This window comes from Rhipicephalus microplus, chromosome 4, assembly GCF_043290135.1.
Source record: "Rhipicephalus microplus isolate Deutch F79 chromosome 4, USDA_Rmic, whole genome shotgun sequence".
Lineage (NCBI taxonomy): Eukaryota > Metazoa > Arthropoda > Arachnida > Ixodida > Ixodidae > Rhipicephalus > Rhipicephalus microplus.
The window spans coordinates 182,129,561-182,152,923 of NC_134703.1; the positions used below are offsets into that span (position 1 = coordinate 182,129,561).

Genomic DNA, 23,363 nt, shown 5'->3' on the forward strand with positions numbered 1-23,363 from the left:
GTTACTGTATATGCCACCTTTATACCTAAATGTAGCACATACAGAAACTCTTGCACACCATTTGGCAGGGCCGCCAAGAAGCATGAGCCTGTGCAGAAAACAATTCACTGCCCTGCTGGTGGCAGCACCATATATCGTCGGCAGTGCGCTTTTTCTTGAATAGTGTAGCATTTTCAGCGCGGCCCAAGAAACACTAGGGTCTGTCTTTAGAATTACGTACCTACGTATGTTTTTTTTAGTAAGGGAACACGCCACCTAATACTTGCGTATTGATGTTGCACCTCAGTTATGCGTAATATTTGCATTTTGATCGACAATGTTCACAAGTATGAACGCAGCCACCAGTTTAAGATGGCTAATTTAGCCGGGTGGCTGAATTGTGAGACAGACAGACAAAAAAATTCAACGTTGAAGTACCCCAAGAAATACCGTCGCCTTTAAAACTTGGCCATTTGCACGCCGAGAAAATTGTCGTACAATGAAGCTGTGAGTGCGCGGGTGTGTCATTGGCTGGCGAGATCACGTATTCCGGTAGATTTCAAATATGAGCGCTTACACCTGATGGGGCAAAGTGTGATCACGGGACCCGCAGGCTCAGGAAGTGACACTTTCGTCTGAAGTAATCATCATCATTTCGTTTCATTTATTTCTTCACTACCCCCTCCATGCCCGCCCCTTTTCGTAACGTGCGAGACGACTACTAATAGTGCTGCGACGGCGACTACGGCACGTGATGGACTAAATGCTTATTGGCACCTGAGACCAGCGCCGTCTCACGACCGAGCTAGTTGCTATTCGCAACTTTCACCGCCTAGAGAGGGTGCTAGTGCGAGGCTGACATCATAGAGTTTCTTAACTAGAGGGAACTCTGGCGCTAGTGTCTATGGGAGCTGCGACGCACGGTGCTTCAGCGAGCATGGGAATGATGGGTAGTACACACATTTGTCTAAACTTCGTACTTTTGGCGTGATTTCGGCTCCGTGTGTGTTCGTGTGGCTCGGAGCTCGTTTCTCACGAAACGAAAATCAGCAAATGTTCAGTGATTGTGCTTTACCACCTCAATATTTTAGACTTACCTTTCCAAATTGGGTCACGAAGTTCAAAAGGTTTGAATCTTTCTTTCAAAACAAAACCGAAACACAGCAGTGAACGAAGCCGCAGGTACGATTCGCCGCCCGGAAGTACGAAGACTAGGCAAATGTGTGTACTACCCATCATTCCCATGGTCGCTGAACGATCGCAGCGCCAGAGTGCCCTCTAGTTAATTTTGGGAAACTCTATGGCCGACATGGCTGTCGTTTGGGGGATCGTGCAGCCGCCGCGCCCGCCGCCATTCCGCCGCCGGTGTGCCCGTCACTTCAAACTGCGTTGTATTTTCGGTTGCAGGCACCGTGCTGTCAATGCTTTGCTGAGAAGGTCATTGACTCAAGCATGTTGAGAACTTTAGCGTGTTGGAAACGCGTGTGCGGCGTATACTGTAGGAAAAGAAGTTTTGACGTCGTGCACATCGTCTGCTGTGGTGTGAAGGAATGCACGTACAACTTCGTGAACGCTGCTTGGGCTCGTGCAAAGCAGGAAACCTCGCCTTTGACTGAACGGCGTCTGCACAGTGGAATCCAAACATTTCGTGATTCTTCTAGCTCAGCAAGCAAGAGTAAATCATTGCTACTACGACTCGCAGTACCTGTCCGACTTCGGTAGTGCGAGTTTTGGCACTACCGGTTGCGGTAGTGCCAAAATGAGGCCGACCGAACGATGGCATGTGCTGGCTGTGTGGGCATCCCCCAAACGACATAGAAGTGTGGCAGTTTGGGCTAGTTGGTATGACATGACGATAGTTATAGCGCGAGAACAGAACTACGACAAAGTCCTTCTTGCCTCTTGTTCGTCGTTCTGTTCTCGCGCTATAACTATCGCCCGAACGACAGTTACGACGGATGCCGCATGGCGACGCAATCATCTGTGAAAGTCGCGAATGGTCGTTTCGGGTCAGTCGCTCGCAGGTCGACTTCTCCATCGTGCGACTGCTGTCGCAAGCTTCTGAACCAATCACTTGCGCAGGAATAGGACGTATTTTTCGGGAGTGCAATGCGACGCGTACGCGGAAAACGTGAATTCTGCGTGGAGACGGGTGTAAGTCGCGTGCAAGTCTGTACACCGGCTGCATTGAGTCGCTTTGCAGTAGGCCGCCGCGAATAATCGCGCGACCGGTTCAATTCGCAGGTGCAAATGCGGATTAAGAGACAGCTCCGCTCTAAAAATAATTGGCTGTTGACAGGAGGCAGTTGCAGTCCTCTCTTACCGCTGGCCACACGGCATCAGAGCTTTAGTGCCGGGGGCCCCAAGCTGCCTGGGTACGCATGCTCTCGCGGTCACGTGTATTCTCCCCAGGTGCAGCTCGAAGCACAGTGCAACAGAAGAGCGTGCGTACGCAGGCATCTTGGGGTCCCCGGCACTAAAACTTCCAAACTGGTTAGGATGATGAGGGGGCGACTCGAGCATATACCTGAATGGCACAAGCCGCGTTTCCATACGCACGGTGGTAATCGATTCGTGCCTCTCCTCGTACGAGCGTGTTCGTTAGGGTGACCGAAGTCACGTGCTCGATCCTGGCCCGCGGGGAGGAAAGAGCGAATCCTCAAACAACAGTCACAAGACCGGCGAACCTTTGTTGTTGTGCCTTTGTTGGCGCCGAGAACATGCCGCAGCAAGCAGATCCGTGGGTCGCATGGGCAGGGTGGATGGCTCGTATCGGCCGCTCGCATCTCTACGCCGGATCAGCGCATGCTTTAAATACGTACACGCGGCGGGATTGTCCCGCGGGGTGGCACGACGTCGAGCGGTGCCCATTGCGCGGCCGTGCAGCTCCAGCGAGGGACGAGCGAGCGCTCTCAGAGGCGTGCCGCTCTCGCACAATGACAGGTTAATCTCGCCGATGATGCTCGCGCAAGGGCCGACCTGCAATTGCGGCGGCGCAGATATTTCATTATATATCGGTCAGCCTTCCTTTATCCGCTCACTCTTCGCCCCCTTCTCTCTTATCCGTCTCTTGACGAAGATGCGGAAAGTTCGGCGACTCCTTTCATAGATAGCCCCTCTATTCGGCAGCGCATCCGTGTACTTGGCCCTGCGTGCCCTTTCCCACTGGCCATTTGTTAAAGGTTGGCAGGCGCGAGGGTGTGTTTGGTTCTGGAGGGAGCGCTGCCTGGCCGCGAGCGTACAAACAGCCTTTTCTTCGGCGCAAAGGAGTTCTCTCTCTTTTCTCTCTCTCAGCCAACCGTTTTGGTACCTTCCGCGACGCCCGGCTGCACTGGCGCCGACTGCCTGCAGCTTGGGTGCGCGCTTCTGCATGCCAATTTTCTCGTCGTTCCGCGCGCAGAATCCGAGAGTCGTGGAGCAGCGGGAGAAGTTCGACTTGTGTCACGCCGGGTTGAGTGCTCTGCTGTTGGCGTTGTTTTCTTTTTGTTTAAACGTCTCGCTTCCTCCCGTTGCCTCATCATCCTAATGGGGTGCGGGCCTGGACGGGTCAGGTTGTGACGGCGCGTCGTCAAAACGATGTGTCAGGTCGGGAAGGTTGGCGTGGTCGCACATCGGGTCGGCGTCGTCCTGGCCATGATTTCGCCTTTTAACTTTTGTGGCTACGACGGCCTAGGAAGACAAAACCCCTTCACTACGCCGTTCTCATACCGGTTGCGTAAAAAAAAAAAACAGTGGTTCGTGCATATCTGCGAAGCACATGGACGAAAAGCGCAGTTTGAGCGACATTACCGGTGTAGCTAACCGGCATCAGCGCGCCAGAAGTTTATGCCTAGCTGTATTGATTCCACGCGCCTTCTCGGTCACAATGGCAAACACTCAAACGAAATTTCGTAATCTTTAGTTATTTACCTTTTGAATGGTAGCTTCTCGCGAGAGTTACCTCACACATGACAGGAGTTGGGGCAAATTCACTACTTTCACGAATCTGCGTGCTTGTCATAACGTCTCCGTCGCCCATTACAGCGATGTCAACCACATTGCCTCGATATACCAGGCGTACTTATTTTCGCGTAGTAGCAGCGCGGTGTGGGTAAACTTGCTCTGTTCAGTAGTGAGCATGCCCCTGTCGTGCCTTCGAGATGGCGGGCTCCGCGACGTGTTTCTCTCCGGCCGTCTCAATCGCCCCGCTCCTCAGCAAAACCGCGGCCTTCTAGACGGTGGGCCCGCGGAATCTCGGAGGCTATCGCCTCACGACGGCGAGAAGGCGCATTCACTGTGGATTCCGGCAGCGGCAATGAACACGGCAGACAGCAGATCGCATGGGATTTAAACGTGTGGATGTTTTTTTTTTTTCGCGTATGAGCAAGTGTCACGATAATCTTCTGGTTGCGCAGAAGACACAAGTATTTTTATTTGTTGCTGCATTTATTTTGGTCCCACTTATGAAGAAAAGCATGACAACTGCCGAATTCTCTTGATATAGGTCATTGTAAAGAAGTATCCATTCTTCTGTAGCAGTATTGCTTTTTTTTTTTCGTTATGATTCGTTTTGTCTCGGTGCTAAATACGCCGATTTGGGAAGTACAGATGCATTCTAGCATTCCTCCTTTCCGGAGACGTGTATGGGTGAAAACTGGGCTAATTATCGTCGTTGAATCATATTGCCTTCATATCGTAATATCGCGTTTTACTATTTTATCGCGTACAGATATTTACGGGGTGGTCTACCGAAGCGCAGTTACGCTCTAGATAACTGAGTGCCATGGTCATGTCCCTGAAGTAAATTGAATAGTAATTTTGCCGGAATATGAGAAGGTTTTGATTAGCCGACCTATGCTTTCACTCCCCACGTCTTTCACAGTGAAAGTGCCTCAGTTGTGATCGGATCTTATTTCGTCATCAGTATTTTGATTAGGTTCTGATAGTACAATCGCAATGTCAGCGTCGCGTTCATTTACAGTACTTCCTACTGTATCAAAATCGAAGGGTTGCGCATGCAGTAGAATGACGTTTATTTGAAGAAATAAGTATTCGGGGGGGGGGGGGGGGTTGCGGCGATCGCCTTCTGCCTGAATGCCTACCCCCCCCCCCCCCCCCCCAATTCCTCGACTCGACTTTCACCCTTCACTTGACAGAGTTGCGGTCTGCGCCGCTCTGCTCGGCTGAAAATGACGCTGCGCTACTCAAGAATAGCAGCAAATTATCACTGGTATGCAGTGACTTGCCCTGCCTAGAGGTGGCGCTCCCATCGACTTTCTCAAGTGAAGGTGGAGTTTTAGTGAAGGGGCGTTCTAGAATACGGGTGTAAGTCACCCCCCTCCTTATGCTTCGAACTCGTTTTCGCACTAGTCACTCAAGCCCGTTTCTAACAACCATGGCGGAGCAAATTGTTCCTCAGACTATTTTACGGGCAGATTTCGTAGGGTTGCTGTTTCTATTTGTGTTTTGTACTTTTAACATGTAAACGAACAGTGTAGACGCATACGCATGGACACGGTCGAGTTGCTGCATACGATGTATCTATATAATATTGTATTATTAGTTCACGTCGCTGTATGGAGAAACAAGAAAACATCGGTCTAAGATAGGGGCGCCCAGGTGTCCTATGAAAAATAGTCCCATATATATTTGTTTTAGTTCTCTGAGTTTATTACGATTAGAAAACTGATTGAAGTGAATGAGTGGTGCCCCTGCCTGTGAGCACAAATTGACCGTATTTATGCTGTGACGGGGTTCTTGTGATAATAGTTGCTGAAAACAAGAAAGTCAGGGCCCCTCTCCCTGGTTTTACTTCAAACGACCCCCCCCCCCCCCCCCTTTAAGGTAGTGACTATATCCGCCCCGATCGTTGTCAGAAACCGATCTGAGAGGGTCCGTAAATTTCAAGTTTCCCTTGATACAACGACAATGCCGAGCGCATAACTTGGCATCGCGAGAACCCACCGATAAATATTGCCGTGTACGTGCGGAGCCGTCTTTCTCTCCGCCACTTACTGGTGCTCAATTATAATTCTCTTGCCATTCATCTCCGTCTCTCCGCAGTTCGATGTTGCGCTGCGATAAACAAAGGGTGGACTTGGCACGCCTTGTGCGCGCTTATATTCCCGATATCAATCTCCCGGCCAGCCTGTATACATACCTGGGAGCGACCTCAGCGAGCTTGCGGACAGAACAAGCCTGCGAGCGCTCACTACAGGCTGTAAAGTCTTTGGCTGTCCTGGTTAGCGGAAAGCGAGTGGCCAATTCTTGAGCGACTGCGTAAAAACGAGTCGGGTATACGAGCCACGCGACTGGAGTGCGGTGAAGCAGCATCGGCAACATGGTTGCTAAATCGGGGAGCGCGTAGGCTTCGCTATTGCCCCTTTAATACGATTCGTTTGCATGCGTGTCTCGCCGTGGACAGCGGGAGTAACTGATTGGCCTTTACGACTTGGACTGCGTCGTGTGCAAATGAAGTCGGCCCTACTGTGCACTGCGTTCTATTTGTATATAGCTTGGAAGCGTGCCCATCTGTCATGGGTCTTTTGTCATTTCTTTTTCCAATTTCCTCCATGACAATCGTTGCTTTTTCTGTTGTGGACGGCGTGTTTGTATTCTTCAATAATGCGATGAAGCTGCATCGGTACTGATGTCGCCGTTCGCGCTTAAAGGGACACTAAAGTCAAATAAGAATTTACGTCAGAGTGAGAGCTCAATGTATGACAACATCTAAAACGACGATATTATCAACAGTGCCCTACTGACCGAGGAATTAAGATAAATGCACAAGAACACAAGTGCCGCAGTAGGACATTCTCAAAATGATCACAATGACATCAGATAGACCGCCTACAATGAATGAATAATAATCGATCTAGCTACACTAAATAAAGAGCCTTTCGTGCATCAAGAGACGTTATAAAAGGCAGCTTGTTCGGATTTGTTTGATTGATGGAAAAAGAAACCGCCTGACGTTAATATGGAGAACGGTGCAAGTGGTTCGAAAATTCGATTTTCGCGTAGTTACACTATGGGGCCATCTAGCGGCGCCATCTAGCGGGGCGCAGTTGAACTATAAACGTCTGCAATCTCTGAGCAAATGGCGGGAAATTGAACAATGGCCGTTGTTGTTACAGTGGCTTTCGATGCTTTTGGTCTGCTGCTACGAGCGCAGTAAAATCGGGCAACGTTGTGCACGGCAACAGTGACGTGAGACGGTCTGGTCGGTCCGCTTCTTGAGGCGGGTAATTGGAAGTGCGCTAACCCGATGCGAGCCACTAAAGCGTGATTTTATTTCAAAATAGGCCCTTCCTTGGCACAAAAGTAAGACTACGAGGTTTCTGGACCGCTATTTCAACAATTGACGTCGACTTAATATTGCCGCTAGTGTCCCTTTAAGCGTTGCAGAGTTGTCTGCGTCATCGAACGGTGGTTTCAGGCTACGCGCAAATCATGTCTCACCAGTTCGACAATTGATTTATTTCGCTTCTTCTGGTTATCGTTATTGGTCTGCATGTTTGACGGCTGCCTAGTTTTCCCCTGCCTTATGTGTACTTTATCAGGCAAGGCCACCGTCCATCTGCAAACTTGAATGCAAGCATAGCGTCCATATAACGAAATTCGTTATCTGACCAACTTTTCTCGGTTCGGTTATCACTCCCTTTTAAAACGTGTCTAATTCTTCGCCAGATCTATTAAAGCAGTATTGCGGTACAACTAAATGCATCCAAGTTTCCAAGAGCAAATAAGCAAAATAAAAAGAAACGTTGGGATTTTCGACGTTTGAATACGTGAGTACACATATATGTCGGTGCGTGGGTGTTTCTGACAGAGTGCGGTGGCCGAGCTCCCTCACGTCACGTGGGTGCTCCCTCACTGTGAGGAGGCACCCCTGCAAAGCAAAGCAAAGTCCTTGAAATGCAATCCTCTCCATGGCGCGCGAGATGACGATAGTTAAAGCGCGGGAACAATACGACGACACAGAGTCCTTCGTGTCCTTCTTGTCTCTGTGGCGCGAGATGAACCGCGGCGCTCGTCGAAAGCAGAAGTGCGGGTTTTGATGGTCTCCCAGTATGACACCGCCACGGTGCAGTTATCGCGTGCGCCCGCTGTTAAAATCGTGGACATGGTGGCTTGACGCCACTTGCGGGCAGTGCAGTGTCACTGGGTTTCGTTGCCTATTTAGTCACCCGCTTCGTTCCCCGCACAATCCTCTACAAGAAAATTATCAGATTCTGACGTTTTTTTTTTTGCCGTTCTCTGCGCGAATCTTCTTTTATTTATTTATTTATTTATTTATTTATTTATTTATTTTTTGTCGTATCATGATGTTGCTTTAAAGATCGCTCGTAATACCTTCATGAAAGCACACACACGGGGTGTAGTGGGAAAGAAAGCTTTTATAGATTTACCACATACTATGACACGATTGAGGGTCATAAATTGTAAATCCCGATGCAGCGAACTTAGCAGTGTATCGAATTTCTGTTTTGCTCTGTTTGCTTATTCCTTTGTTCTCTCTCTTGGCGTCCGCATGCAGCTAGTCACGTGACGCGAGTGACGCCGAAGTTGTGCGCGCCCGTGTTTTACTCGCCCTGATGAATGTTCCTCGGGCACGCAACGTCTGCAGCCTCCTCGACTCGCGCGCATTCGTGAGACGCGCAGGTTCAAGCGCCCGACCCGCGCTGGGGACGACCTGCCAGGCTCCGACGCTCGTCTGCTCCCTTTAATGAACGGATGACTATCGCGGCGCTGCCGTGGGGCGGTTCACCCCTGAACCCCGAGCGGCCGGCCCGATCCTGGGACTACGAAATTCTCTTTTTACTGTGCCTTTTGAATTCCCCCTTGTGTGCGCTTACTACGCGCATTCCTTGGCTACTTCTCTACAAATATGCAGCTATGCAAACAGCGGCGACTATTTGTCCAAATATAATGGGACCTGCATTTTTCCTTGATTCGTTTGCCCTGTTGAGCGCGATTTTAGATCTAGCGCTTGGTTTTGTTTTTGAGAGGTACCTGTTTTTGACGAGTCGCACGCCTCCGATAATCTGACTGTGCCCTTCCTGTCTCGCTGTCGTTTTTAGAAAGGGGCTGGCAGTGTAGCGTGTAGTGCCCTTTTGTTGTGAACTGAATAATAATAATAATAATAATAATAATAATAATAATAATAATAATAATAATAATAATAATAATAGACGTCCATTACATTTCGTGGTATACTGTCCCAGATTTGATTTTCGAGAGAACTTCAATCTGACCCAGATAATTTCATGATGAGCCCCGTATAATATCGAACTTATCTGTGCGAACATCTTTTATAGCTCGGAAGCTTGCAGCGTCATCCCATCCTCTCATGCTATTATGCCTCTTCCCCCAATGTAAAGTGGCCACTGCGAGGTTTCTTGAGTTCTGTTCAGCTTATTTCCTGCGTATGGTCTTTCTGCTAAAAGCGAATGATCATATACCGACCCTCTCTGACAACCATTGCTTTTCACGCTTTCTGTCGCGAGATTGTATGTATACATTTTAGTGTAAGTCGCAGCGACAGTCGGTGCACCCTTTTCAACTTCGCTTCGTTCTTTTCGCTGCAGACTGGCCGAGGCGGCCCTGCAGAGTGCTGGCCTGCAGGACATGGCCTACCTGCAGCAGCAGCAGCAACAAGTGCAGCAGCAGGTCCAGCAGCAGCAGCAGCAGCGTCGACAGAGCGCCGACGCGGCGGCCGTGGCGGCGGCGCTGCAGTCTCCGTACCGTCTCAGTCCGTACATGGACCAGGTGTACAGCCCCTTCCAGGCGAGCCCGCCGCTGGCGATGCGGGTGCTCAGCCCACTCGACCATCGGGGTGAGGGCACGCTGCTTCTTCTGAGCCGCATTCTCAGTTGTCGCCTTCGGCATTCGGTCATTGGCTGGTTGCGGAATGGCGGGCAACTAGTCGCTGAAGTCATTGAACATACAAAAATATACGTCACGTGCAGCCACACTGACACCCAAAGTGATCGTCCGGCAGTAGGGCCCCCGTACTCACACGGAGCGCCGCGCTACCATACATTCTGTAATTAGCCTTCGTGAGCAGTGTGCGATCTACACCACACTATAGGCCACACGGTATGAGAGATCTTTTAATCATCACACTGGAAAGTAAACAGCTCATTATAAGACAAACATCTCCTCGGCGAGACAGAGTTAGAGCTAAACGCAGAGCATCACCTCAACACCGCACCGGTATGTGACATAACCATATAGGCCGGCAAAATTGTGGAGGTTTCTCATACTTGCGACTCAATCTGAGTCCGAGTGAGTCTATTAGCCTAGAATTAGCGTTCTCGATCATGGTGTCAAGTTACTTAACCCCAACGCACCGCGTAATATTTAAGGGCCTTTGATATAGCCACACGAGTGCAGGTTATGAGTGGTTTCAAACAAGTCATAACCTGCAGTTTCAAGGACATATTTCTTGAAATATCTCACGAAGGTATAACTCACTCGGACTCATTCAGACTCGTGGTTGGATCTGAGCGTGAGTTCGAGTAAATAGACTGATGGGTGAGTCCAACGACCTACAGACATGACTAAAGATGTCCAAGGACTTGCCCTAGCGCCTTGAGCTTGTCGCTTTGATTCACGTTTCTTGCCTGGCTCTCTTGACCTGCGTAAAGTTTAAACTTTATTATACAAAGTACAGTACACAAAGTACAGTAGACACAAGTAAAAAGACACAGGCAAAAAGGCCTGACAAGGTACCGTAACCCGTCCCAGACTATAAAGCGCAAAAAAGCAGTAATGTACACATAATTTAAATGTTTTAACAAAGAAGCAGCCGCATTTGCAATTTTTTATAAGAACTTATAAAAAAAAACGTTAGATGAACATTTTATTAAGTACAGACCTGTCTGCAAGACTGAGTTTATAGCAAACAAAGCAAGGAATATGTGAAGAAACCTAAATTTATCGAAGTTCCGCCAGATACGCGTGAATCATTGGCGCTGTCGACATTGTCGGCCAGCGGTCACGTGTAGTTTAGTGCAGAGTTTACGGCACTTCAAGAGGCAGTGTCCACACTATACCATATAATGTGTTTCTTTCCGACCCGCAATTTTGCAAAACGAGCCACTGTTGCGGTTCAGCACAGGTGGAAAGGTCGTACTATGACTGTTTCATAGAGCTGCTGTCTCGGTCACGTTTCGGCGCTGCGGCTTCTCGCCTCCATTCCGTAGCCTCGCATCGCGCAGTCGTTGGGCGCGTTGTCTTCGTCCGTCATGTTCGTCGCTGACGAGTGCCCGCGAGTCCTCATTCGAATGCCTTCTGGTGGGCCGTGTCGGCGAGCGTCGCTGCCATTCCTAGCGCGCCTTTGGGCGGATGAGAGCAGCTCTATCCCGCACCCGCTGTGCTGCCTCCGAGGAGGCACCTTCTCTGCCGCGTATTCGGACCGGCGGCGTAGCAAAAGGCGCGCGCGAGCTCAGCATCTCTAAAACAAGCGTTCCATTCGGGCTTCGCCGGCAGCACATGAGCGCGTGTCTATTTTCGGTGGAGAAGCATCGGCGCCGCCCACGGCTGATGACCGAGAGAGGCAGTTCAGTGACGCCGTTTACCAACAACGGCGCGCCGCTTGCGGGGGCGGCAAAGGCGTCCGTTTCCGTGTGTGCAGCCGGCGTGAAAATCTCGCGGACCTCGACGTCCTAGGAAAATGGCGTGATTAGCGTCTGTGCGAGCTGGTCATCTGGCATGTTGACTGGTTGCGGCAGACTGAGAGGAACGGATAAAATAAATTAAACAACATGGGGATGATGTCCTTAGTGTACTGGTGTGTCTCTTGCTTACGCTCGTCTCATATGGTAGTGTGACGACTCAGCTTCTGCGAAACGAGGTTGCTCTCATTGCGGCTTAAGTTGACCTTGTGCCCGCCAGCTTTTCTAGAATGAATGCTACTTCACCGGGAAGTGGCATTCATTCTAGAAAAGCCAGAGAACAAAAACAAAGATATGGCGGTTATTGTGTGGCATAACATTATACTGACTGAGTGGAAATCGTAGAGCGTATTGTACCGTCTGTCGGCTGTAGAAATATTATAAGATATTTCTTAGATCCCAATAACAACTGTACTTATAGGCACCGGGTGATGCGCAAGCGGCGTGAACTGCCGCGTTCACTCCCAGCGGTTATTTATTTATTCCAGTCTATAGAAGAGTAAATTGTGGGCTGTAGTGCTATTGAGTGTCTCTATATGTTCTAAGTACTTCGTAAGGTGGTATACAAAGCATTTCTGCTGTGTAGGCTCTAAACTACTTTAATTACTTCTCAACTTCCTCATTACGCCATGTGCTCAAGCTATTTAAATAACATTAGTGAAGCGTTGTTAATGAGTTAATACATAACTTAGTTGGCTGTATCCCAAGTACATTGTGTGGGTCCAATTCAGCTGATGAGATATCGTTGCCATGTACGGCAGGTCCTCAAATGTATTTTCTTTCCCCCCCCCCCACCCCCCTCTTTCTGTCAGTAGTGGCAAAGCCACCTAGAACAGGTTCTAGGAGGCGCTGGTAGTGGGCAGACCGGGAGGGGGCGATGGTTCGTGACAGCGCCCTCCTCCTGTTATGTCAATGTATGGGGCTGCACACCCTCTCAGGTGACTTGGGGGTGCCCTCTCCCCCCACGCCTGTGCGCGCTCCTGTGGCATCTTGCAGCTTTAAGATTTTAATGAAACGGCCGCTAGTAATAATTGCGAAGTTATGAAATTCATCAAAAGTCAACAGTGATGCCTGAGCCGTAACGCAGAAGAGCCCAAGTGCCGTACTAATCTGAGACATCCTGTATGAGTTTGCGTCGTTACATGTAAGCCATCAACCGACTTCATTGTGTGAATATGCTGGCTGCGCTTGGAATCATAGCACGCGTGGCGCACGCCATTAACCAACGCGGAAGTCCTCCACCCCTGTAATATACTGTAATCGTTGTGCTGAACAGTGACTTCTTTCTAGTCGTCAACTTGTTGCGCTCAGCGGTGCTTCGGTACCGCCGTTGAATTCTGCCGAATTTCATTATCCCAGAGTATTTTTTTATTAAAGAGTATTTTTTATTATCTTTCTAATACTAAAAGTCTGACGGGTTAATCGCATGAACTCGAATTCCCCCATTTTACATGACCATGTAAGTCGATTAATTTTACTTTCATTACTCGCTGCAGTGATGTCTTTAACCACCATAGTATGCCTGCCGCTACACAAAAAGCAGAGTTGAAGGCAGCGAGAAAATGTACAATTTCCCTGATTTTTGAAGGTATACACCTTTTTTGAAAGCCCCGTATGATTGCCAAAAAGCAACGGCGGCCGTGTAGCCGTATGATATGGAAATAAGGAAAAGACAAATTCAATAAGGCCTGAATAAACATATTTTCGAGAAACAAATTATCGATCACTACTCTGAAAAAGAGGTGAACGGGCTTGTTTATTCTTGCGGGTATGTTTATAGTATATACGGCTAGCACGTTATTTCTCCGTTATTAATTCTCTATCCCGAATCGCCCCTAGCGGTCATCACTCGCGAATGCGTCTTCTCTCGCAGACGCGGTGCAACTTCTCGGAGAGACGTGCGCGAATCCCGTCGGGTGTTCAAGAGGCGGGACAAGCGCTGTGCGCGGCCGCAGCCCGTCGAGGCAACGCCCCTGCAATCGCATACATCTCGCCGGTACACCGCCGTGAGCCCGATGATTATGGGCACGCAGAATTGCGGGCTACGCGTGCTCGACGCGATCGTTTCGGCAGGAGACCCCGTTTTCTTCTTCCTCCATTTTTTTTTTGTGAGCTATAGTTCTCACAAAAAGCTCTTCAGAGTCGGCATTCGCACAGAAAAAGAAAAAAAAAAGTGGTAACCGGCCATTATAGCACCGCGATTGGCGCGACGGCTCCATTTTCACTATCACGTCATGCTCGAGCGCCGATACATTTACCCGCTGCCCCAACAGTTCGTTCGGGCTCCTTCTTTGCCCGCTGCCAGGAGAGTTACGCAGCCATTTCATTAGCATTCATTGGTGCTACTCGCTCGCGGCCGGTGCGTGAAATGTGTCTGAAGCTAAAAAAGCAGCGCTGCTAGTAATGTTTTTTTTTTTTTTTGGGCAGGGGGGGGGGGTTCAAACACTCCTTATGTAAGATCAAGAATGCATTTGTACGTCTTTGTTATATATGGATATGCAACATAGCAATATTTCAGAAGTGGCTAACCCCCTCTCTCTCTATCTACCCTGAAAACAATTGTTGCAAGTTGCGCTGAAGCAGTTTTCAAGGGACACTGAAAAGAAACGACGAATCTGTCAAGTTTGTCAAACTGCTCCTGGAACCCTCATTGCGTTAATAACCCTGTGCTTATTAATAGAAGAGGAAAGTAAGGTCAAAGATTTATTTCAGATTTTGTGGCGAAATCTTCCCGCGTAACTTCAAGCACTTCAAAGTGTATTTTTTGGTATCTTGGGGGCATTGGCCTGGCAAAATTCTTTAAAACTCGGTACGATAAGTCAGTGGCTCTCCCGTTCAGAGGACAATGCCAATGTGAGGCAATGCTGCTGTGCCTTAGAAATGCATTATTATTGTAGTGAAAGTGGGTCGAATTAAAATGAAAGGCCATTCTTTTTGGTCAGCCTTGTAAGTTGTGTTTTCCAAAAGGCTCGTGGACACAAATGTGTGGCAAATTTTGGGGCTTCTGCAGCCAAAGGGCTATATTGCTTCCTGACATATTAGGTAATCTACACCATTAAAAGAATTAAGATCAATTAAATGAGGAGGTTGTATCAATCACTAGTACCCGTATAGACTACATAAAGGGCATTAGTTTAGATGCAACTTTCTATATGCAACATTTGAAAGAATTGGCAGTTTGCTAGTCAATCTGATTGTTTCAATGTTATTAGACTGAAACTTCAGCTGCTGCCGGCTCCTCAGCTTATCTCTGCTCTGTCAACATTTGAAATATTGTATTCAGTATTCAGTATCCCTGGTTTCGAACGCACTCCCCTCTAGAGTGTGGTGCAATCAAGCTGATCATTTTCTGATAGTGTGCAGTGTTTCATTCATTAACTACATTGACAATAGTGCATGTCATTACTTACTGATCTAGTTGAATGGATGTGCCCTCACCTGCTAGTAGTATGCAGTGAACAAAGTAAGTCAGTGTTGACATCTGAACATAACTTAAACAAAATATTTCCAGCATTTTAGGGTAGTGCTTATGGGACTTGGCGACTCACTGAGTGTGAGATTATGTCTGCTATGTGTGGTCCTTTGCAGTTCGCTCGAATGAGGGTGAAATGCAGGAAGGCTTGTTTGCTTCCCATTATATCACACAATGTACAGTCTATGTATATGGCTGGTCAAATCTATTCCAAAGCTTATTGCTACAGTGTGTCTCATTTAAACTAAATCGTTGTGTCAATCGCTCAACATATCGATTGCCCACTTCTCATTTAAGATGTAGGTTTATATGTGTGCACTGATGATGACTGCCAGTGCCTGTCCAAACTGAACCCTTCCTTTTGTGTGTTGGGTCTTTTCAGGAATTCACATGGATTACATCCAACAGATGGCAGCTTTGGGCCAAAGAGGTCTCATGGACTTCCATGCAGCAAGTGCAGCTGTCACGCCGGACATTGCATTTTCGGCCGAAGGTATTGAATACGAAACAAAGACGCTTTACCAGACATGTATTTTAAGTTGTTGCGTTCATTCTTGTGACCTCCTGAATGCCGCATGTATAACATAATCGTGACAGGGTTGTTTCGTTCCTACAAGGCAGGTGGTTGCGATTTCTCAAATGGCTTCTCCCTACAGGATCTCGGCTGGCTAGTCCCCGAGCTGGAGCACGAGGCCGCAAACGGGCGCTCTCTAGCTCACCTTACTCGGAAGGCTTCGACATTGGCTCCATGATCCGGCTATCTCCCAATTCCTTGGTTTCCTTCATGAACGGATCCCGGAGTTCCAGTGCCAGTGGCTCATACGGCCACCTTTCAGCAGGTATCGTAAACTTCCTTATGATGCCTTGGGCATGTTTGGTGTGAATGGCAGACATGGTACCAGATTTTTCTCATAGATGTGCGGTCAAAATTGAAAGACCGCCATATGTAGTTAATGGTCACATCATATCGCGGATGAGTTTTTAAGAGATTGTAACCCTTCGCCAAGAGGAATATTGAGTGTACCAGCATCCGTATGATATTGCAGCGAAAGCTGTAATGAGATCACAACTCTGTTTACGCGCAGTTGCCCGCTGCTGTTGCCGCCAGTGTCCGTAATTACATAGCGAAAAAAAAAATTGCACCAATGACACAGTGGGGCTCGAACCCAGATCCACTGGGTGCCAGCCGAGTATTTTACCAGTGAGCTACGCTGGTGCTTGTGACTTGTTGGCAAACTTGCCTTAGGCAGGCTTGGTGTCGGGAAAGGAATCGCATTAATGCGACTTATAAAGCGTTCTAAAACAGCGAAAGAACAAGCAGTCGTCGCACAATGCAAATAGCATAGCGAGTGGGTCGTCCAATGCTCCAACCCATTACAAAAGCTTGTTTTTGTTCAGCTATTAACTGTGTTGCCTACCTACTTCAGGGATAATTTCTCGTCATTGTCAGCCACTCCATGAACGATTGGCATGAAATTCCTCGCAATAATTTGGCCGATACCATGATTCTCAGAAGAATGACGAAAAACGCCATAGCGAATGCCAGCCTACTACCCTAACATTTTTATTATTAATGCCGTAGTTGGCATCAAGCAAGCGTGCTTGTAGCAATTACCTAATGAGTGTTAGGAAAAGGCTCTGAAAGCCCACTCTTTTAGCTTTTGCTGTGACTGTGTTGTGCCTTCCGCGCAGGCCTGGCATTTTTTCGACACTGTGTTCACAGTCTATTGTAGATTCGTTTGAAAAAGTGTCCTCATGGTACAGAACTTCTGAGCTACATGAAGACACAGCTTCAAGAACGAAAAGCATTTCAAGGGGTGTTGCCACGTCATAAGAATAGAAATACCACTGTTGAATTCTGTTACCACTGCTCTTTGTGTGACTCCTATGACATCTGCATTTAGCACTGTGATAAGAACATGAAAGTGAACCTTCGATAGCACAACACCAATAGTAAACTGGAAACAATAAAATATTGAACAAATAGAAGAGAAACAGTGTTTAAAAATTAGAAATGGCTACTTGTGTACCTTCTTTGCTTGCGACTTGTTGTACAACGTAGTGGCCGTTATCACTTGAAGCTTTAGAGTAACTTAAATGTCCCCATGTACAGGGTTCTTCAGTTTGTCTGAAGAATTCCTTGCTAGCAGCATTTTGCACACAAGTGAAGAGTATATTAGTGGTAATTGAATAGTCATTTCTGTGCCACTGCTTTTATGTCATAATTTTTTTCTTTTTTTTCTGCATTCATATTGGAAGACTACATGGTGAGTTGTGAGAGCTCTATATGCGACTTGCTTTCAATGCTTGCTTTCTAACTGACTGCTTATTTGGTTCAGTATTTTTTTAGTTGTAGTGAAAACAATACATGCTTATGGCATTACAAAATGCCCCGCCCGCAATATAAATGGTACACACATTTAGAGTTGTATCTTCATCTTTCCCTTGGTGTTTTTCACCGTATAATGCCTACTTTGTGCTCTCCAGCAGCTATTAGACTGCTTGATGGAGCTGATTGGACAGCTATTTGTATCGACAAACTAAAGTGTGGAACACGTTTTAGCCGTAGTTACCGTGTTGTGATTATGCTCTGTAGTAAAGCAGAAGGCACATGTGCGGTACTGCCATCAGTATAATTTAGTTCATGCTACCTTTTTTGTTAGACTTTTTTTCCCTATTTACAAGAAAACGAAGACATTGCTTTTAAAAGGGTGGAGAGTGTTGTGCTGTTGTAATGTTGTGCACTGTACATGCGACTGGGGGATTCAAAAAGGAGGAAGGCAGCACAAGTTTGTGTGCTTCTGTGTCTGGCAGTTCATAACCCTATGATTTGTGGGTGTGTGAACCTAGCAGCTGATACTGGTTAGTTCTGCCCCCATAATTATTGCGCAGGCACACTTAGTCCAGCAATGAACATGGGCACACCTACCGTGGCAAGCCACCTGCAGCAACTTCATCAGCTAAACCAGTTGATGAGGCCGTTGCTGTTGCCTGGTGCTGGTGCATTTGCACCGCAGACAATCTTGCCCGCACCGGTTGTCCTGGGTACTCCGCAAGGCAAGGTTGACACCAAGGTGAGAAGGCATCTGTCATTTGTTAAAGCCACACTGCTGAAGTCGACTTTCGTCCACTCTAGCTTTAGTGAGAGTTGTCACACTTTAGTTCGTTGTATTTCTTTGCACTTGTTCTGCTGTAAATAATACTTGGCTTTTTGTATGTGACATTTGGCCTGAAGCATTGAAAATTGAAATTGCGATTTGTGTCAGTACATAGTTGTGTGTGATAGTTGATAAGTAATATTGTGCTCCTGTTGTCTAGTGCATGCGTGGAATAAGGTTTGCAGGGAAAATGAGTGTTCAATTTTGCTGCTGCCAGGCACTCTGAAGCTGCTTTCAGCTCCTTTTGTCCTCAGTATCCTTGAAAAGTGTTTATCGAAATAAAATTGTTCGAGTGGTTCACTCACTGCCCTGTCTGACTGTCCGCTCTCATGAAACTGCACAATGTATTTTTGGGTGATTAAGGATGCTGCCAGTGGTCGGGAAACAGCCAGCAACATAGTGAGCAGCACGGTGGACACTGAAGAGGCCCGGCGACGAGTCAAGAAAGAAATTGATGGTGCGTTGATGGACGATGACCGGGACGGCTCGGGGGACATGAGGGACGAACCGGGCGACTTCATCGAGACCAACTGCCACTGGAAGGAATGCACGCGTGAGTTCCCCACACAAGACGATTTGGTCAAGGTAAGTCTGTAATACTTCTAGTATGCCTTGTAAGCGGTCTGATGCAGATACCCAAGACATGCGTTCACTGTCAAGCTTTTGTAACTATAAGCACCACGATGATAAATAGCACTAAGAGACCTTACATATGAACCAGATCTTCTTTGAATGCAATGTTTAGGTTTTATTTTTACTGTGGTTCTTATGTTCTGTAAACTGACCATGTTTTTTCATGGATAACCTGAGCAACACGTACAAAATGTTCAAAGCGAATGTCTTGCTGCCGTACTGCAAATGATTTTCGTGCATGAGATGGCTTCACAACACTCTTTGATGGCAGCACAAGGAAGGTGACTTCAGTGCAGCACATGATGTTATTTTCTATTCTTATTTTTGCATCGTTTGCACTCGGGGTTCAGTTTATCTGTGGGGGGTGTGCTATACGAGAATAAGTGCAGCATCTGTAAATTCAATTGCTATTTTCTCAGAGCAGGAAAAGTGCATTTTTAGGCTTATAACAGGGCAGTTTAATGATTGCTGGCAGCAAGTACCTGAGGGCGGTAGAGGGGGCCCTACTTTGATGCCAAAATATAAAAAAACAAAACAGTAACGAAGGGTTTTGATGATTTTTATTTCTAAATGTGACTGACACTATGCTTCCTATCTAACAAAGCTATTAAACCTTCATACTAATAACATCAACTTTCTAGCAAAGTTAGTCTCAAGATAAAGCTTAAGGTCTGTAAACTTACCGGAAATTTCACCCAGCCAGACAGATATCTGTCAAAGATGTTCGCCTAAAAAACCTTCCCTCTACCCTAATCGCCCACACTCCAACTTATTCTCGGAATTTTCTGCAAAGATTGTGGGGTTTGTGTGTGAGAAAGTGCGAACGAAAATTATAGGCTTGTGTGAATATTTGAATGCTTTGAATATTCGGACAAACAGTAGAGTGTTCGAATTCGCGTTGATTCAAATTTAAATTATTGAAAATTGTGAAGTATTGGCAGTGAACGGATAGGTGTATATTAATCTGCATGCAACCATCTGTAAAGGTACTTTCACTGCAGTGTAGGAGTGCTAAGACATGAAAGCACTTGTTCAAAAGAAGTCCTCTCTGCTGCGAAGCCCCCCTTCAAATTCAAACGGGCCTTACAACATATTCTGAGCATGGTCAGAAAATGCTGCCAATCGGTGTTCGAGGCTACCGAGAACACGCGAACCATATTTTATTATCTGTGCGCTTTGTGTTGTTCTTCTCTCCTCCCGTCCCTGTTACGTACTGCTCCCCACTTCTATCTTTCATAATGAACCGCTACGAGCTAGCGCAAATGGCTGTTTTGCTACAAATATTATAGTGAAGCACTCGACCTTCAATCCACAATAACCTAATAAAGTCGGCTAAAAATTGGTCTCTTTTTTTTTGGGCAAATGACTCCACAAGCTCAAAAATCACACGTCACAGCTGTTGGCTGATTCTAGCATGGCATGCTCGGTCGTTACTGGTGCCACCACGGGAAACCGCGATTTCAGTGCGATTGTCCACGCGTAGGTGTACAATCGCACTGAAGAGTGTATTCGAAAAAAAAAAGAAAGAAAAAAACTGTGCTCAAGATCATGGGGTGCATGTGACATATTTTCTTTCTCCGTGCCATCTCTCCCTGCCTAGCTTCCAGCACTTTCGTCGAGACAAGAAGAGAGAATGCAATTGCAGCGTGTGACAAATCTTTGCAACTCCATTCGTACTAGAAGGATTCTAAAAAGTTTTGAGGCATGCACTGTGTCTAGGTGTCTCCCTTTTGTCCTTCAATTTTTTAGCGCTCCTCAGTTAATATAAAAAATTTTTGTGGCGGTGAAATCGTAGGACAATAAGCTCCTTTAGTTCATTCATTTCATGGCTACTTGAAGAAGTGTTGCAGGGCCCTTTTAAATGAACATATCGCCTTCAAATCGATTCATCATCTTTTAAAGCTTAAAAGTTTGTTATGATGCCTTATATGCTTAAATTATAATTTTAAAATTCAGATATTACAGGCTATCATTTGCATCATATAGAAATTCAAATCCTACTACTACTACACAAAGTTGTTTAGACTTCCCCTGAATGAAAAAACAAAGGAATTTGCATAGAAGCCTTTTATCAATTAAAAAAATATTGTGCAGGTTAATTAAGTCATTATAAATATGCCTATTTCTCTTTATAAGTGAGATGAAACTATTCGAATTCCATTCAATTATTCAACCCAATTCACTATTCGCTTCGAATTCGCTTCGAACCTAAAATTCACTATTCGCACAAGCCTAGAAAATTAGCATGTGAAAAATTGTGCTTAGAGGTCTTCCCTACCATCCCTACCACAAACTGTTTGGCTGTGGTGTTCTCGCACTCGTCAGCTGTTGGAGCGTACTGAGCACGGCTACCTTGTGTGCAGCACATCAACAATGACCACATCCACGGCAACAAGAAGTCTTTTGTCTGCCACTGGAAGGATTGCTCAAGAGAGGAAAAGCCATTCAAAGCACAATACATGCTGGTTGTTCACATGCGTCGCCACACAGGAGAAAAGCCTCACAAGTGCACTGTAAGTGTACCATTCTCATTTTTTTTCCACATTACTTGAGTAAAATATCATCAACTTGACACAAGCCTTTTGTCTGTATTTGAGTGCTTTTACTGTTTGAATTCACTTCACTCTGTACAAGATTTCCATAATTTAAAATCATGGAGTTGGAAACGAATGAGCTAATACGTCTTACCACATGTGGTCGTCCGAAAAAGATGGCGTTTCTGCTGTGCGAGGCTGCAATCGCGTGAAATTACTTTTACTTGCATTGCCACGAAGGCACGCTGATGATTAATATTTCTTTATGTTTACATGCATGTTATAAGGGCTTGTACAGGCTAAGAATCGCAGATTTTATAATTGCATCATATTGCTAATATTCATGCTCTACTATTCTCAATTGCTATAACTTTGCTTCAGGCCCAAGAAGTGACAGTCGCGCAAGCCAAGTGCACATAAAATGCTCTCATGAACTTCAGAAGGTTGGCTTCTAGATGAACTGGTCAAACGTCTTTGAGAAGACAACTCAGCATAGCCCAAATGAAAAAAGAAAGAAAAAAAAAAACCTGCCACATATTTCTCACTGCCTTGCAGATTTCTGCAGAACTGGTTTTTTGTTGAGGATATGCGGAGTGGCTTCGGCGTGCCTGTGTCTCAAGTTTTCAATAAGTTGCTTTTTTCCCCTCCCAACACAGTTTGAAGGTTGCTCGAAAGCCTACTCCCGCCTGGAGAACCTGAAGACACACCTGAGGTCACATACCGGTGAAAAGCCATACATGTGCGAGTTCCCCGGATGCACCAAGGCCTTCAGCAATGCCTCCGACAGGGCCAAGCACCAGAACCGTACCCATTCCAATGAGGTGTGCATTCTTGCAGGTGTTTCTTCTTTCAATGTGAAGCTTTCAAAGGAACTGTGGTGTTTCTTTAACCATATTGCAATGTGGTAGTTTTCGAATGATGTTGACAGCCCTTCAACAGGTAAGGTGGTTCAAGCTATGTATGAACCAGTAACTTATGATTTTAAATAACCGAGAAAATTGGTTGTTGAAACCAGAATTAAAACGTGTGGGTGCTTCATTTATCTATACAATGGCATGTCAACCTGACCAGCTGTGACACAGCCCACATGGCACCACAAAAGAGAAACTGGTGACGTTGGACTATGCACCGAACTTTGCCAACTCTTTGGAACTTGACATCAGTAATTAAAGGGATGATTTCAGAGCAGAATGATTGCCATTCAATTTTGTTCACCAGCTCAGGGATGTAGATACATACTATCAACAGCAAAAGTTTGTGGGCATTGGATTTACAACAAATGGGAATTTCTGTTATATCAGTGCTTCATGCTTGTAGTCAAGCTGGTGGCTGTATTGGTCGGAATGCCAAGTGCAGTATGCAACATTTCGAAATCACATTGCCAGACAAAACCAGAATTCAGCTTTGTGGAACATTTCACCTCCACCAAACTTTTGCTTTTGGGAGTACACTGTGATGTCACAAAGGCGAGGTGGCCCGCATTTAAAGGCATGATTTACAACTTGCTACCTTTAATATAATTTCAGGAAAACTAAGCGACTGGAAGTCATACAGTTTGACATGTATCACTAGACCATCGAAGAGAACATACATCGAAAATTTTAATCGAGGCGTGCAAGCACATTTTGAAGAATCAGCAGCGTCTCCCTTTTCTCCGCAGATGCTTTGATATGGTATACGAGGCATGTTATGCCATGGAGAACGTAGCAAGTGAATACTCGCAGCCTGTATAGCATGTGAACACATGTCCTTGAGTACACATGAATGTTTAACACGAAAGAGCAATCTAGAGTAAATGTGGATTAATAGAGAGTGAACCTAGATTTGGCATGCATAGAGGACATCGCTCACCTGTCAGGCAAATGATGTACCTTTGTAAGCTACATTAAATGCAATTCATATCTTGGTATTCAGTCAGAGATCTAGT

The 23,363-nt window shown here is 46.4% G+C and overlaps 1 protein-coding gene across 1 annotated transcript in view; it reads left to right on the forward strand.

Annotated features, from left to right (window-relative positions):
* The window catches only part of ci (transcriptional activator cubitus interruptus), a 96,862-nt gene that overhangs the window by 53,535 nt on the left and 19,964 nt on the right, over window positions 1-23,363 (forward strand). Inside the window, exons 2-8 of the mRNA XM_037423727.2 lie at window positions 9,549-9,796; window positions 15,494-15,604; window positions 15,768-15,950; window positions 18,004-18,185; window positions 18,633-18,854; window positions 21,266-21,415; window positions 22,093-22,257. Of these exons, the coding sequence (XP_037279624.1) occupies window positions 9,549-9,796; window positions 15,494-15,604; window positions 15,768-15,950; window positions 18,004-18,185; window positions 18,633-18,854; window positions 21,266-21,415; window positions 22,093-22,257 (1,261 nt within the window). The remainder of the gene's footprint in view (window positions 1-9,548; window positions 9,797-15,493; window positions 15,605-15,767; window positions 15,951-18,003; window positions 18,186-18,632; window positions 18,855-21,265; window positions 21,416-22,092; window positions 22,258-23,363) is intronic.